Source organism: Heterocephalus glaber, unplaced genomic scaffold, assembly GCF_053883595.1.
Source record: "Heterocephalus glaber isolate CG9 unplaced genomic scaffold, H.glaber_assembly_v1.0 deba00000768, whole genome shotgun sequence".
Taxonomy (NCBI): Eukaryota; Metazoa; Chordata; class Mammalia; order Rodentia; family Bathyergidae; genus Heterocephalus; species Heterocephalus glaber.
In genome coordinates, this window is record NW_028258162.1 from 10,252,980 (window position 1) to 10,267,663 (window position 14,684).

The window sequence follows — 14,684 nt, forward strand, 5'->3', positions numbered from 1 at the left end:
ACAATAACATATAACTGACCAAAACATAAATTAGCTGAAGTAGATGAAATGTAGAGACAAGAATTAGGTTCTGAATATGAACTGTGTGTTGACTGTCCTCAGTAAGCAGGCATGAGGGGGACAGAAAGTGGCCGCCTGTGGGTGGAGACTCGACCCCAGGTGTGGTGAATGCGAGCTGGGGGGGTCCACTTGCTGTCCCCAACCACCAAATGCATCTCCATCCTGAACCTAGATTTCAGGGCACTTGCTTAGCTCTCAGCCAGCTGCTGCCTCACCCCTGGCCCTTTGCACATGCTGAGTTCTAGAGGAGGAAGGGAAGCTGACAGAAGCATTTTCCACTACTCCTTGAAGAGAAATAATACTCAGAGCTAACAGCAGTGACGCCAGACAGTAACCCACACAGCGACACTGACATGCATTTTACAAGTAAGGGACCAGAGAGAGGGACTGATACTAAGGTACTCGCCCAAGGTCACACTAGGAAGCAGATGCAAAGGATGACTCCAAGCTTCCTGGCTTAAACAGTTGAGTAGATACTAGTGTCCCTGGCTGAGAGGAGGTCTCGTGAGACAGAAAGGTTTGGGGGAGATGAGAGGAAATGATGAATCTGACCTGCTGGTGAGAACGCCCGGCAGTGACGCAACGTGAAGGTCGATGTGTGCCAGAGACAAAGGTGTGAGGACATGGCAGGTGGTGGAGGCAGGAGGGATCTTTGTAGGAAGCATGTACAGGAAGGAGCCGCCGGTACAGAACATGCCGTGACTCTGGAGGTCAGCAGAGGAAAGAATCAGAAAAGAGACTGACTGAGAGGGAGCGGCAAAGAGGGAGGAAGCTCCAAAGTGACCGGCCAGGGCAGAGTGACACGCGCATGTCGCCAGGGACATCACTGGACAGCATCCACTGGGTGGACAACTAGGAGGGCATCGGCCCTTACAAAGAGCCGCTCCATGAGGGATGGAGCTGACCACCGGATGGGGCGGTTCAGAGGCTATAGATGAAGACACCTTAAAAGTGAGTGTAAAGCCAGGGACGTAGCTCGGTAGCACCGCACCTGCCTGGAAAGCACAAGGTCCTGAGTTCAATCCCTGGTTCTGCCAAAAAAACCACAAAAACTGTAAATTCCATAAGGAAGCTTGGTTGTGAAAGGTATTTTTTTAAACCCAGTTATTGGCATTCAACTCTTAACAGATGGTATGAGGCACCGAACCTCATTTCTGTAAGAATTAAAGATCACCGAGGTGCACTGGTGCCCTCAGAATGGGTAAGGGGTGAGATATGTCAAGGAATGTGTGTCCGCCCGGCCGAGGAGTTGGCAGAGCGCTTTTTATTACCGACAGGAGGTGGCCGTGAGCAGTGTCCTTGCGGTTGGAGAAATACCTTGATGAACTCACTCTTTGTATAAATGCTGTGTATGGTGTGCGTGCGTCTGTGTGTGTGTGTGTGTTTGCATATGCATAAAACCACACTTTTGCATAGGTACAGGCAGTGACGATAAGTAATTTCATTGATTCCAAAAGGAAAATTTCCAAGGCTGCAGTCTCGCCTCAGACCTTGGAGGCACTGAGCTAACCCCAACATGGCGCTGTGTTGGACATGTTCTTGGATGTCCTTTTGTTACTCATATTGAGGGTGATTTTCACTTGGGGTTGGGGGGCGAGGGCAACCAAAAGGTGATCAGCTGTGACTGCTGCTGATGAGTGAAACTGAGGCCCAAAATAACAAACGCGCTGTGTGGGCTGCTGGCTTCCTTTGTGAACCCTCTACAGTGCCTCTGGTCTGCTCGCCTGGCTTCCCGGGGCGCTCAGGGCTGGGAGGAGCCCAGCGCTCTCTGATGGACACTCAGAGTGCAGGGCATGGCGTGGCAGCAGCTCTCGCTGCACTGCTGAAGACAGAAGGCAGAGCACAGGAACAAGGAGCCGCCTCACTCTGCACACGTCGCCTTTAGCCTGTGCCTCAGCTGCACTGCGGCTGTGTGGGCTGTGTCGATGGAAACACAGGCCACTGCCAGGGAACCCTGCAGGGTGTGCCCATCAGGGACAGATCTCCCTGTGAGGCCAGCCTGGCCCAGGCCAAAGGTCCCTCGTTTCCTTTGCAGGAAAGAGAGCTAAAAGTATGTGTGCGTGTGTGCGTGTGTGTGTGTGTCTGTGTGTGTAACATGGACTCAGCATCTGCTCCAGGGTCCTGTTCCAGACAATTGCACTGTTTTGAAGAAGAGACAACACTTGCTTTTAATTCTCATACTGTAAACCTTGCTGATCTGTAAGTCCTACTTGGATTCTGTGTGTATAATGAAGATAGAAGAAAAGAAAAAAGGAAGAGGGAGAGAGGCACGTAAGAGTGAGGGAAGGAAGGAGCCAGGGAGGGAGGGAGGGAGGAAGTCAGGCAGGCAGGTTCCTTTGCGTGGCATTGTGCTGTGCGTGCTCCGTGGTCTTCTGTCCTGTGACGCTGAACTTCCGGAGCATGGTACTCACAGACTGCATCCCATAACACTGCATGACTTATTGCTGTTCTCCTCAATGAAGGAAATGGCATTTTTAGGGTTCCCAGTAAGCTGCATTGGGATGGGACTCGCAACTCAGACTTCCCACTCTGCCAGTCTAAGGTCCTGGGCTGCTCTCTTTCCTAGGCACACCACACGCTCCTGGTGGGAAGACTCTGGAGTGCACGACACCCTCCGGCCAGGCCCTGCCGCCCAGCACCTCGGCCATCCACATGAGCCTGCTGGACATGAAGCGGAACGTGGCTGAGCTCAGGCTGCAGCTGCAGCAGATGAGGCAGCTCCAGGTACAGCACAGAAGCAGCTCTGCCTTAGCGGCCCAGCCAGCTTTCTCCTCCTCCCTCCTCCTGCATCACTGCTGTGCCTCATCTTCCTGGGCTCTTCCTACCACCCCCTTCCCAGGGGCTCACTGAGGAGCCAGCACTCACGACTGTACGCTGGTTCCTCACACCCATAACCCCAGTGTAGAGCTGTCCGCTGAACTGCAGTCTCTGCACCCACTTCTGTAAGCAGTGCATGCTCTCACACACGGAAAAAATGTAAACCTTCGCCATCTGCTTTCGCAAGAGAGCAGAAGGCGAGGAGCCCCAGCCAGGGACACCGCCAGCTCAAGGTGCGTAACTGGCTCCTCCCCTTCCCGGGAGCTGGCGCAAGGTGCTGGATTCAGCCAGGCTTTCTGGCTTTTGCAAGGAACTGCGATGTATTTAAAACCGTGAGTTTAGAATAGATGAATTCATAAGGCAAAAAGCCATGATGGATGATTTATTGGGAAAAACATCTGCATTTTATTCGGATAGTGCATTCTGAGTTCCCCTTACGTTTTTCCTTCGTTAAGTAATACACAAACTATGGAGGGGAAGAAGGGAGGGGAACATAACCCTGCGTGTGATGAGGCTTGGTCCGTAAACCTCAGATCTGATGGGTGGAATACTGTTGTGGCCTGAGGTGGGCCTGCACTGCCTGTCTTTGTCCAGGCCATGTCTTTCAGTCACGTGGTCTCACACATCCACTTTGGTGGTAGGTTGAGCACCGAGAACGCAGCCCTGGTTTAGACTGTGTCTCCTCTGGCAGGGCTAAAGGCAGGCACACCCAGGATTGGGCACTGCTGCACAGGTGTGGACATGCCGGGATGGGAGTGCTTACGGCCGGGACGACCGACCGGAGGGCTGGGAGGGCACTGAGGAGAGAAGGGACAGTCACAGCTCCCTGTCCTGTCCTGTCCTGTCCTGTCCGTCAGTGCAGCAGTGGCGCCTTTCCATCTCCTGATTGGGGCTAAGATAACCATTTCCGAAGGGCAGTTGGTCTGAGAGCCCCGCTCTGGCCCTGGTGTCTGTGGACCATGAAGTTCGGCAGAGCGGATCACACTGTTCAGACCTCCCCTTCTCTCAGATGGCGTCCTCAACCCCTTGCATATGCAGCGTGAATTTGTTTAAATCATTTCTGAGTCACATCATCTGTGATGTTTCCCGTCCCGTGCACGGGCCCCACTTTGCCATTTTAAAGACACTTTGGAACGAAATGAAGTGTTGGGTCGGACTGAGGGTGTGACAGAGGCACGGGACCTCGGCGTCCAGCAGTGCTGTGACAAGTGCGGAGGGCCAAGGCCCCCTCAGAGAGCAGTCGCCTCTCCGTCTGCCCACCTCTTCCCCCGACAGAGCCCACTGTTTCTAGAGGCTTCAGTTTCAGGAGAATCTGGAAATACAGCTTTTTTATGAACTATGTTTAAATGCTGGAAAGTAATTCAGACTCCATTGTTTGGTATCTGAAGCCAAAGGACAGCTCTGCAGGCTGGGAGGGTCTGCTGTGGGGACAGAGGAGAAGCACCTTGCTGGCCGGGACGTCTCATGGGTGTCAAGTAGATGTGACGCCGTGGCTTGGTGTTTGTGGCTGTGGTACCGCACTGCCGAGACGGGCCCTGTGGCCCTCCTCCCCCAGGCTGACTGGAAGGATCTCTCGTGGTTCACCCTTCTGCAAACCCTTGAACCGTGACAGGTCAGGGCAGGACAGACTCTTAACAAAGTGATGCTTTGGTCAAGGTCTAGGAATGCCGTCTTCACCACACACGGTCCTTATTGCTCCAGAAGTGCTCGATTTCTCTGTCTCTGTGGAGATAAAGAACAGTGAGCAAAGTGTACTTCGGAGCTGAGAGTGTACAGTTCCGAGAGCAGGCCCGAGGGCTTTGTTTCCTAACCTGGTTGCTATTGTTTCTCCCTCTGTCTTTGTATTCTCTGCATCCTGTTGGCTTCCTTCCCCCTCAATATTCTGTCTTTTCACATCAGGGGAGTCTATTTAAAACAAAAACAATTCAGAATAATTAAGTGATGGCAGGACCAACTCTCCATTAGGGTACGTATTGTCATACACCAAAAATGGAGCGCAGCCTCAAAGCGATTATAAGCCCAGTAATGGAGCTATCACTAGAGGTACTCAAAACTCTCCAGAAGAGTATCAAAAGAACAAAAATTGAATTAGAAATTCAAATGTTCTTTGAACTGTGTTGTAAAATAGTGAAACTGAATAAAATCTTTTCTGCTTGGCAGCCAGCTCCAGTAATTAGATAATTAAATCATTGGAATATCCTAGACCGTGAACATATCATATTTGAGCATTTCATTTTCAGAATTGATGGATTCTTTTCAGAAATGTGCATGGGATGCAGGCCCTGGCTGGGGGTGAGGTGGGTAGATTTCAGCAGGGCAAAAGGGCTGTCAGGGAGGCGAAGGGACATCAGCAGAAGAGCAAGAGAACAGCTTGACCCTCTTCCCGAAACTCACTGCTCTTCGTCAGTCTAAGAGGGGCTGCCAGTGCTGGCTGCCGGTCAGAACCACCTCAGGCCCTCAGCAGAAACACTACGACTGTGGCACTCGTGCTAGAGTCAGACATCACTGGTGTGGATGAGTGGCTAGGCTGGTTCTCGAACGTTCCAGGGCAAGAACTACTGCTCTCATGCTCAGACCCATGAAGCGCTTGTTGGGAATGTTCGGAATCGTCAGCACTCACGAAGCGGGAGAGAGGAAACAAGTGAGGGAAGTCCACAAGACACAGTGATTGAAGACCTTGACTTCAGGCAAAGCACCTGGTGGCCAGTGGCTCTCCAGCTGTGTCCTGTGCATAGTGATGTGCGGGCACACGCCACGTGGAAGTTGACTGCTGTACTCCCACTCCCAAATAATGGAGGACAACAAAGGAAAAAGGGTCTCGGACTTAACAAATGTTCTCTTCAAAAGATGGCGGTCTTTTTGTCATACCTTTCTTGCTATGATTCTTTTTAAAAACTCACTTTTTCTAAATGATGAATGGCATCTTTTCCCCAAAATGGCTCAGTCCTTAGATTTTGCCAAAATAATTTCAGATCCTCCGAAGTGGCCATACTTCTGTCCCTCTCCATGTGCTGTGGAGAAAAAGTTTCTGAAAGAGATGACTCAGGTTCTGTGGAGGCCAGATAAGATGACTGAAACTGAAAGAATAGGTAGAGTCTGCTTCTCTAAATCTCACATTTTTTTTTCTTGAACTCTCTCTCCTCCTGATTCTGCTTCCTGATAAATAAAAAATTGGGTTATTCTGAACATAATGTTACATCTTTAAGATTCCTGAGAATTTGCTATTGTTTTTTTCAGAGAAGGGAGGATCCAACATAAGAAACAGTACACAGAGCCCTTGTATTTGAAATTAGACACGTTATCTTAATGTGTCTTTTTATAAGATACAGCCTCGAAGGAATGTGTCAAAGTCTCATCTTTTTCATGATATCCAAGGTAATGATCAGGGGAATATGTGTGTCAGAGAAAGGCACACCAGAAGCTGGCCGTGGGAACTGGACCTGTTTTCTCCTGCCAGGCAGAAATAATAAATGGAACTAGCATAGTAGAGTTTGGCCATGAGGCTGGGTACAGAGCAGCCAGCTTTAGCCAGATCTTCAGGCCAGAGGCCATGGTGAAACTCGAGCACCCAGATAACCCAAAGGTGAGCGGGCATCTTTGCCTTCTTCCCTAAGGCTGAGGAGAACATGTCCAGATGGGCAGGAGCCATTCTGCGGTCTGTCATCGGGACGCTTCCCAGATGTTGATGTAACCGCAGCTTGGCAAAATCAGTCCCATCTTACTCTCCACTGTTAGCAAGACTGATTTTCCCTAAGAAATCAAAAATGAGTATATGAAGTACAGGTCTGTTCTGAGGTGCGTGGAATTAGATTTGATCATTTTCCTACTTTGTCCATGAAGTTGGTATGAATAACTCATTTGGTCCAATTAAAATCTTTATGGCCCACAACATTATTTCTAAGTATGATTATAAAAATGTCAAAGGCATTTTCAATAAATTATGCCTCCAGTTTTGAGAGTGTAACTGCAATTCTGCTGGCTGACTTTCCCACGGCTAACAACTGGAGAAGTGAAAAGTATGAGACAACTCCTTTCAGAACCTGGGTGATGGATCTAACACAGAACGGTGGTTCTGAGAAAGGTGGAAACCTAGGAAGTGAAACTCGTAATTGACCCAGGCTTGTGCTGGGGGAATTTGCAGATGTAATGCAGACAGGAACAACCCGGGCAGACAAGGGGCCATCCCACTGAGTGGAGGAGCTCACACCAAGGGATAGAGAGCGGAGGCAGACAGACTTTGTGGAAGGGAGTACCGAATAGAAGAAAGTTTGGTATAGAAGGAGCTGCATAAACCTGTGAGTCTGCTGTTGCATAATAAGCCAAGCGTGCTTAGTATGGAAAGACCAGCAAAGGCCATGGTGGGCTGGGGGATAAGATAAAACTTCTCGGGCTCATACAGGCCTGAGGGCTGCTCCTGTGTTGAGACTGAGAGTGAACACGCCTTGGTGAACACCTGGAAACCCAGTAAATATCCAGGGAAGGCTTTAGGACTAAGCTAGCCCTAAGGGAAGACTACCCAAGATTTGCCCTCGCAAAGCTTGAAAATAAGCCTCTAACAGACAGAGGTATCCACAGTAACTAAAGTGACTGCTGGAGAAAATCCAGAATCTGTAAAGGAAAACAAGAAATCCAAAGCTCCATGCCTAACATCCAGTCAAAAATTACCAGATAGGTGATGATGGTGAAAAAATGTGACCTGTCACCTTAAGAAAATCAGCCAGTAGAAGCCAATATAGCTGGGCGTGGTGGCACAGGCCAGTAATCCCAGCACCTGGGAGGCTGAGGCAAGAGGATCGCTGAGAGTTTGAGCCCAACCTAGGCTACAAGCGAATTTAAGGTCAGCCTGAACCATGTTGTGAGGCCAAGGAAACTAATAGAAGTGACAAGGATAATGCAATTGACCATGAAGTCTTCAAAACAGCTATTATAATTATTCTTAAGGATTTAAAGGCACATAATGAAACAAGAAATGGAAGATATAAAATGTATGTAAGTAGATCTTTCAAGAGTTGAAAAATACAATATCTGAACGGACTTAGGCACTGTCCAACAAAATATTAGTAAACTTGAAAACACAGCAATAGAAACTTTCCAAACTGAAGTATAAGAAGGAAATGAACTGAAATTTAGTGACATGTAAAACAATATTAAGAGTTCAGTGGAGAAGAGAAAAATATGCAAGAGATAATGGCTACAGTTTTCCCAAATTTGATAGAAGCTATAAATCCACAGAACAAAGCTCAACAAGACCTAGACTAGTAAACACAAAGGAAACCACACAAAAGAATGTCATAATCAAATGCCTAAAAACCAGGGATAAATATGGCTGGGGATTTAGTTCAGCGGACAGTCCTGCCTGGCAAGTGTGAAGCCTCTGAATTCAATTCCCAGTATCAAAAAAAAAAAAACCCAATCAGGGATAATATAAAAATCTTTAAAGCAACCCAAAGGGGGAAAACAGACAGTTCATATAGGGAAACGTAAGTAAGAATTAATACTTATTTCTCATCAGAAAAGACAAGTTAGAAGACAATAGAATGACATCTTTAGGAAAATTTTTTTAAAACCTTTTTCATAAAATAAAAAAACTTTCCAAGTGACTTTGTGCAGCCAGTATTACCCTAAAAACAAAACCAGACAGAGATGTTATAATCAAAGAAAACCTCAGGCCAGTGTCCTTCATGAAAACAGATGTAACAAATCCTTAACAAAATAATAGCAATGAAATCCAGTGATGTATAAAAGGATAGTACATATCCTAGGAATGCCACTTTATTGCAGTATGGAAAAAAGTAATGAAATTGACCTTATTCATAGAATAAAGGAGGAAAAAAATCATATCATTTCAATAAACACAGGAAAAGCATGTGACATGTTTACCATTGGTGCTAAAAAGCCTAAGGAATTTGGGAGAAGGGAACCTCTTTAACCTATGGAAGACACTGTTGTGATGGTGAAACACCAACCACATTCCCCATGAAATCAGGAATAAGGCCAAGGGAATCTACTCTCACTTCTGGGTGACACTGTACTGAAGACTAGCAAATACTAAAAGCTAAAAAAAGAAATAGAAACACACAGATGGGAAAGTAAATTGTGTAATTGGCTTTACTGTACTCACAGATGATGAGATTGAATACTTGTAAAGTCAAAAGGAAGCTATAAAAAAAATCAGAAATAAGTGAAGTTAGTAAGATCACCAGAATGCAGTCAATATATAAAAATATGATGTTTTTGGTATATCTGTACAATAGGATATCACTCAGCAGTAAAAGAATGAATTACTGAAACTCAACAATATGGCTAGGGTTGCAAAAGCAGTGCACTGTCCCAGGGCCAAGGCTGAGCGATAGAAGGCTTGCCTAGCGTGTCTGAGGCCCTGGCCTCCATCCCCAGCACTCTGAAATAGGGAAACCAAACCGCGTACTGAATGAACAAAGCCAGACACAGAGGAGCATGAACTGTATAAATCCACTTACAAGACAGTCGAGGACAGGAAGAGCTAATCTCTAATAACAGATACCAGACTGGTGGTTTCCTTGGGCTGAGACTTGGGGACTGATGGCAAATGATCATGAAAGAAATTTTTGGAGTCATGAGACATGTTACAGTATCTGGGTTTTTAAGGCTTCTTACCCCAGTGTAAAAATTAGACAAAACTCAAGCAGCTGTGACTTAATGCCTCCACAGATTGATTTTATTTTATTATTTAATTTTTATTTATTTATTTTTTTTGGTACCGGGGATAGAACTCAGGACCTTGTGCTAGCGAGGCAGCCCCCTGCCCCAAGCCCCTCCACACATAGATTTTAAAAAGCAGAACCGTTGAATGTAAGCACCACCTCCTAAACAAAAGTAAATCCATAATCTGGGGTCCTGCTCACCAGTTATTCAGGGCATCTGGGGAGACACAGATCCACTCCCTGCCTTCTGCACTTCCCCTTTTCCAGCCCCTCTTCCTGGGAAGGAGGAAAATAAAACCTAGAGCTCTAGGGGAGTCCCTCCCTCCCTCCCTCTTCTAGTGCAGTGAGTTGCACTTGAATGTTCCACACAGTTGCATTCTTCCAATATGTGTGCACCTGTAGCCTTCCCGAAAAAGCTGAGATTCCTTCATAGGACAGAGAGAAACCGGATCCCTGCTATGTGCCAGGAAGTGTGCTGCAGCGGGAACGGCACACACTGCTCCCTGGGTTTGACAGAAGGGCAGCTTCGGGTGCTGGGCAAGTGACGGGTTGAACTCAAAGGACCATGAACCGGACCTGCCAAATGACCCTGAACAGTTACCTCACCTCTCAAGGGATTCAATTCTCCTGACTTTGAAATTTCCATTTTAAGAATTTTAAATATTTAAATTTCCCAGCAATAGTTTCTAGCTTGAAAGCCATTGATAATATCGACTGCTGAAGAGACAGCAGTGTACTTGAGCTCGCTTGTGGATTTGGGCAGCAGGGTTGGCAACAGAAGCCTGTGCCCCACGGATCACGGCGACTGATGTCCTCTGTCCCTTTGAGACCCTTTTCCTAGATCCTGATCCCGTCCTTGGTGGGAAATCAGTCACCTGAGGAGGTTAAAGCGTCCGTGTTCATGCTGTACCTCAGGATGATTAAATCAGAATCTTTCAAGGGTGGGACCCAGGCGTGCATAACTTTTAGACCTGTTGAATGATCCACTTCCTGGTCCCAAACTAGCCCTTCCTCCCTCCCACGCCATTGAATTGAAGCCTCCCATTCCCATAGCAGGGAGTGCTGTGTGCATTTAACTGAGCCATTCAGTGCTGCCCTGGAATCCGGCCCCAGGGCTGTAGTCAGAGCCGGGTAGAGAAGTCCAACTGAGCTCGAGGCCAGTTTGAGCCGTGGCCACTCCATATTTCAACCCTTTAGATGACAACTGGATTCTCCACTGTTCTCTCGCATCATCAACATTGCTGCTTATTAAGTGTATTTGACAGATATTTACTGAGTTTGTGCTATGTACTATGTGTTCTGGACGCTTTGGAGAGCAGAAGTTAACCAGGTGGAGGGAAGACCATTTCAAGAGGCAAAAAGAGCAGGTGCCAAGTCCCTGTGGCAGAAAGGAGCTTGGCCAGTCGGAAAAGCTGAGGGATGCAGGTGTGGCTGGCCACCTGTAGTGAGGTGAGAACAGCCGTGTGGGTAAAGGCTGGGTGGACAGGACGGGGCCGCAGAGAGCACAGCAACAGTTGTGTACTGTGCAGTCTCCAGATGGGAGACATTCAGCAACACATGGTGACTGGTTTTAAGACCACAATAAAAAGACATTAGCACAAGCAGTGTGAGGACACGGTCATGAGTCACACAGGGAGGTTCACCCAGGGTGGCACATTTGTACTTGGCTCCTCCCAGACGCAACCACAGGCTCACCCCCGTTTCTGCTCCCCAATAACAACAGCTGGGGTGTGCTCAGCTAAACTCCTGCCAGGTGCTGTCATGAACAGTGTGTGTTGTCTCGCTAGGTCTCCTCTCCGGGCCAAGAGCTATGGACTGCTACCTGCCTCTGCATCTAGGCACAGATTGCTACAGTGACTCGCCTGTGGTCACACAGCTCCTACCAAGTGGTAAAACGAGAAACTGAAGCCAGGCTCGCTCGCTCTCTCTCTCTCTCTCTCTCTCTCTCTCTCTCTCTCTCTCTCTCCAGGCTGGGCTGTCATCGGGCCGTGCAGGTGTTGGAACCCACTAGGGGCTTTGCTTGTGGCCCAGGTTAAAATGTCTTTATTTAGAGAACACAGAAGCCGTGATGAGGCTTCCAGCCAGGGGTACCATGGTCAGATGGCATATTCGTGCAGTGTGGACAGAGCATGGGCAGTCAATGAGACGTCCTCCCTCCCGGAAGTGGTGTTGTAGTAGCTGGAGAACAGTGTATGAAACCCAGAAACAGAGGACACAATTGAGTCGTCAGTTGATATTTCAGGGGCACTTCAGGACTAATATAATAAGTAAACATAATCGCTGCTGCTAAGGCTGATCGCGGGGATTATGTGATGGATGCTGTGTCAGAAAGCTGTCCTGCCCCGGGGACTCCTTGTTTCCCTGGCTCTTGCAGCCTGGACGTAAATATGCACATCCCGTGTCTCTGGGATGAGCACGCGGTATTGCAAGGGTCTGTGAGTCTGAGGTGTCGGTACGGGGAGTCATGAGCGAGGGAGCGCAGATTCCCTTTCAGCTGGCACTGGAATAGCCCACGGCTGAGCCAACGTTTGTGGAGTGTTCTGTGGCAGGTACCTCGAGGAGCCCGTGCGTGCTAAGGAAAGTAGATTGGAGGGAAATGGAGGGCATGAAAGCCCCAGTAAGATGCTTCAGTTCTCACAGTGGCGGCGGAGAAAGTTTGGGGAGTGACCCCCAAAGTCTACCAGCGCCAAAGCGAGTGTTCTTGGCTGCTCTTTAAAAGAAAATGTCCATGAGAGTTGCACCCTGTGTCCATTCGCACTAAAAGGGTCCTATTTTCTGCAGACACAGAGAGTCCACACAAATGGCGTCCATTTGTCCACTGTCTGCTGAAACTCAGAGGTTGAGTGAAGAAGCCATGGTGTACACCCTTCCCTTTCTCACAGAAATGAATAAATGCTCAGCTGGAGGCTGTCACTCCAGTCCACGTCTGAGGACCACGTCAGGCAGGTAGAACCACTCAAGACTGATTTCTTTTGTTCAACAGCTGCAGAACCAGGAGCTGCTGAGGGCGATGCTGAAGAAGGCTGAGCTGGAAATCAGTAGCAAAGTGATGGAAACCATGAAGAGGCTGGAGGACCCGGCGCAGCGACAGCGCACCCTGGTGGAGCAAGAGAGACAAAAGTATCTTCGCGAAGAGGAGCGGATTGTCAAGAAGTTAGGGTGAGTGGCAGTGCCTGGTTTCCAGTCTGTTCAGCCTGAAAAGGAAAACTGTCTTTGTGTTTGTTCTTCTTTGTTTTCTCCATGGCTCTGTACTGAACCCCTCCTCTGGACAAGTCAGAGTCCTTCGGGTCCTGGTGACCACGAACCCCAATATCTCTGCATCCAAGCCTGAGAGAGCAAGAGCCCCAGTGCCTGAGCCAGTTTCTCTGCAGATTGGGGTGTCACCCTTTCCTGGGGCTCAGCGGCACATGAAATTAAAAGAAGCAAATGGCAAAACCTAGTGATGAGTAGGAAGTCTGTGTTTAATCTCGATAAATTAAAACTAATGGCCAAAAGAACACAGCACTGAAATTATCCTCATTGTTCAATGGTAGTTAAAAATCGCAGAAGAATTTCCATGTGAAATGTGTCTGATCTGGAGTGAACAATGCCTCCTTGGCTGTTACCAATCTTACATAAGGTCTTTATTGAAAGCATCGACCGAGTCACTGTTGACCTTTTTTTTTTTTGGTACCGGGGATCAAACTCAGATCCTTGCCTTGCTCTTGTGCAGCAGGCGCCTAAACCACTGAGCTAAATCCCCGGCCCTCCGAGTCACTGTTGAAATCAGCAGAGTTTTATTACTTCCCCACAGGAGGCAGCCCCATCTTTCATGTAATATATGTTTTGTTGTTTGTGCAACAAAAGTTTATCCTAGAACTATTTCACCTTTTAGTACAATGAATAGGAATTTTGTAGGTTCCTCTATTGTTGGTAACTCTCCTTTTGCTTGGAAGGCTTAAATCTCCCAAAGTGGGATTATAAAGGAGCAACTTTCAAATTCATCTCATGGCCAGGGTAACCAGAAGTGGTGGAAGTGCCCGGTCCCACAGCTTAGCTCCTATCCAAGCCCGGCTTACAGCATCCTGGTTCCAGTCCCAGAGTTTGATTCACATGGGTGTCACTCGTGGCAGTCTAGAGGGGAAAAAGTGAACTTGAGCTACCATTTCCTAATAAATTAAATTAGACCACTATTCATTCACATCTCAAAATAGCTTCTCAATTTTTACTTAGTTTGTACATTTATAGAGTGAATCACCTACCATGAGTTAATGAGTCTATTATTTATCTGAAATATTTTGTGACATTCTGCTTACTCAAAAGTAGGTTTAGGGCTGGGGACTTAGCTCAGTGGTTTCACCACCTGCTGTGCAAGCGCAAGGACCCGAGTTTGATCCCTGGTACTCAAAAATAAATAAATAAATAAAATAAAAATTAAAAGTAGGTTTAATGATTTATCTTTCAAACTTCGGTATAGCCACTTATATTTGTAAAAGTTTTCTAGTAAAATGATGAAAATGTGAGAAGTTCTTTCCTTTAAAATTTGTGGGTTTTGGTTTGCTAAAATAACTCTTGCTTCTGGTGTTTAGAAAAGGCATCTCTAACCCCAGTTCGAGTCCTGAGGCTAGTAGCTCAGGATAGGAATGAGATAGGAAGGATAAGGGGGAAAAGGGATCCTAAGAGGGTTTTATCTGCCTGGCTTTGTGAGCTGGCCGTGAGTGAATAAGGTGAGCTTGTGCACAGGGCACTTGAACTCTACCAAGCAGAACATAAAGGTGGTACAGCGCATGGCTGGTGATTTATGTGTGCCAGGTGAACCTGCACAAAGGAAAGACTGCTTCTGAGCCCAGGGGTCAGAAACACCAGGCCTGGGTTAGTTATTTTCCATGTGCCCCACAGGCCAACCACGGCACCATGCACACAATAGTTTCAGAAGCTGTTAAACTGCGCTGAGATGACTTTGAAATTGGTGGATTTCATCACAGAGCCTAGAGATCCCCCAAGGCCGAGGATTCATGTAAACCGACAGCGCTACAGACCAGGAACAAGAGAGGACGTGCTTGGAGAACTAGGGATAGACCAGTGTCGCAGAATAATCGGGTGCAAGATGCGAATGATGTGTCACACTTGGGTTGTGCCGTTCCT

General features: G+C 47.6%; 1 protein-coding gene and 1 long non-coding RNA gene across 32 annotated transcripts in view; one reads left to right on the forward strand and one right to left on the reverse strand.

The window, feature by feature from the left end:
- Kiaa1217 (KIAA1217 ortholog) overlaps positions 1-14,684 on the forward strand; it is a 744,735-nt gene that overhangs the window by 706,441 nt on the left and 23,610 nt on the right. For all 31 annotated transcript variants that reach the window (XM_087207135.1, XM_087207139.1, XM_087207140.1 and 28 more), the window contains 2 exons: positions 2,627-2,784; positions 12,544-12,719. In XM_087207135.1, the coding sequence (XP_087063261.1) occupies positions 2,627-2,784; positions 12,544-12,719 (334 nt within the window). The remainder of the gene's footprint in view (positions 1-2,626; positions 2,785-12,543; positions 12,720-14,684) is intronic.
- Positions 3,253-6,550, reverse strand: LOC110344927 (uncharacterized). Its single transcript, XR_002387890.2, has 3 exons — positions 5,778-6,550; positions 4,689-4,782; positions 3,253-4,599 (listed from the first exon to the last, which is right to left on the reverse strand). It is a non-coding gene; the product is annotated as an uncharacterized LOC110344927 (long non-coding RNA).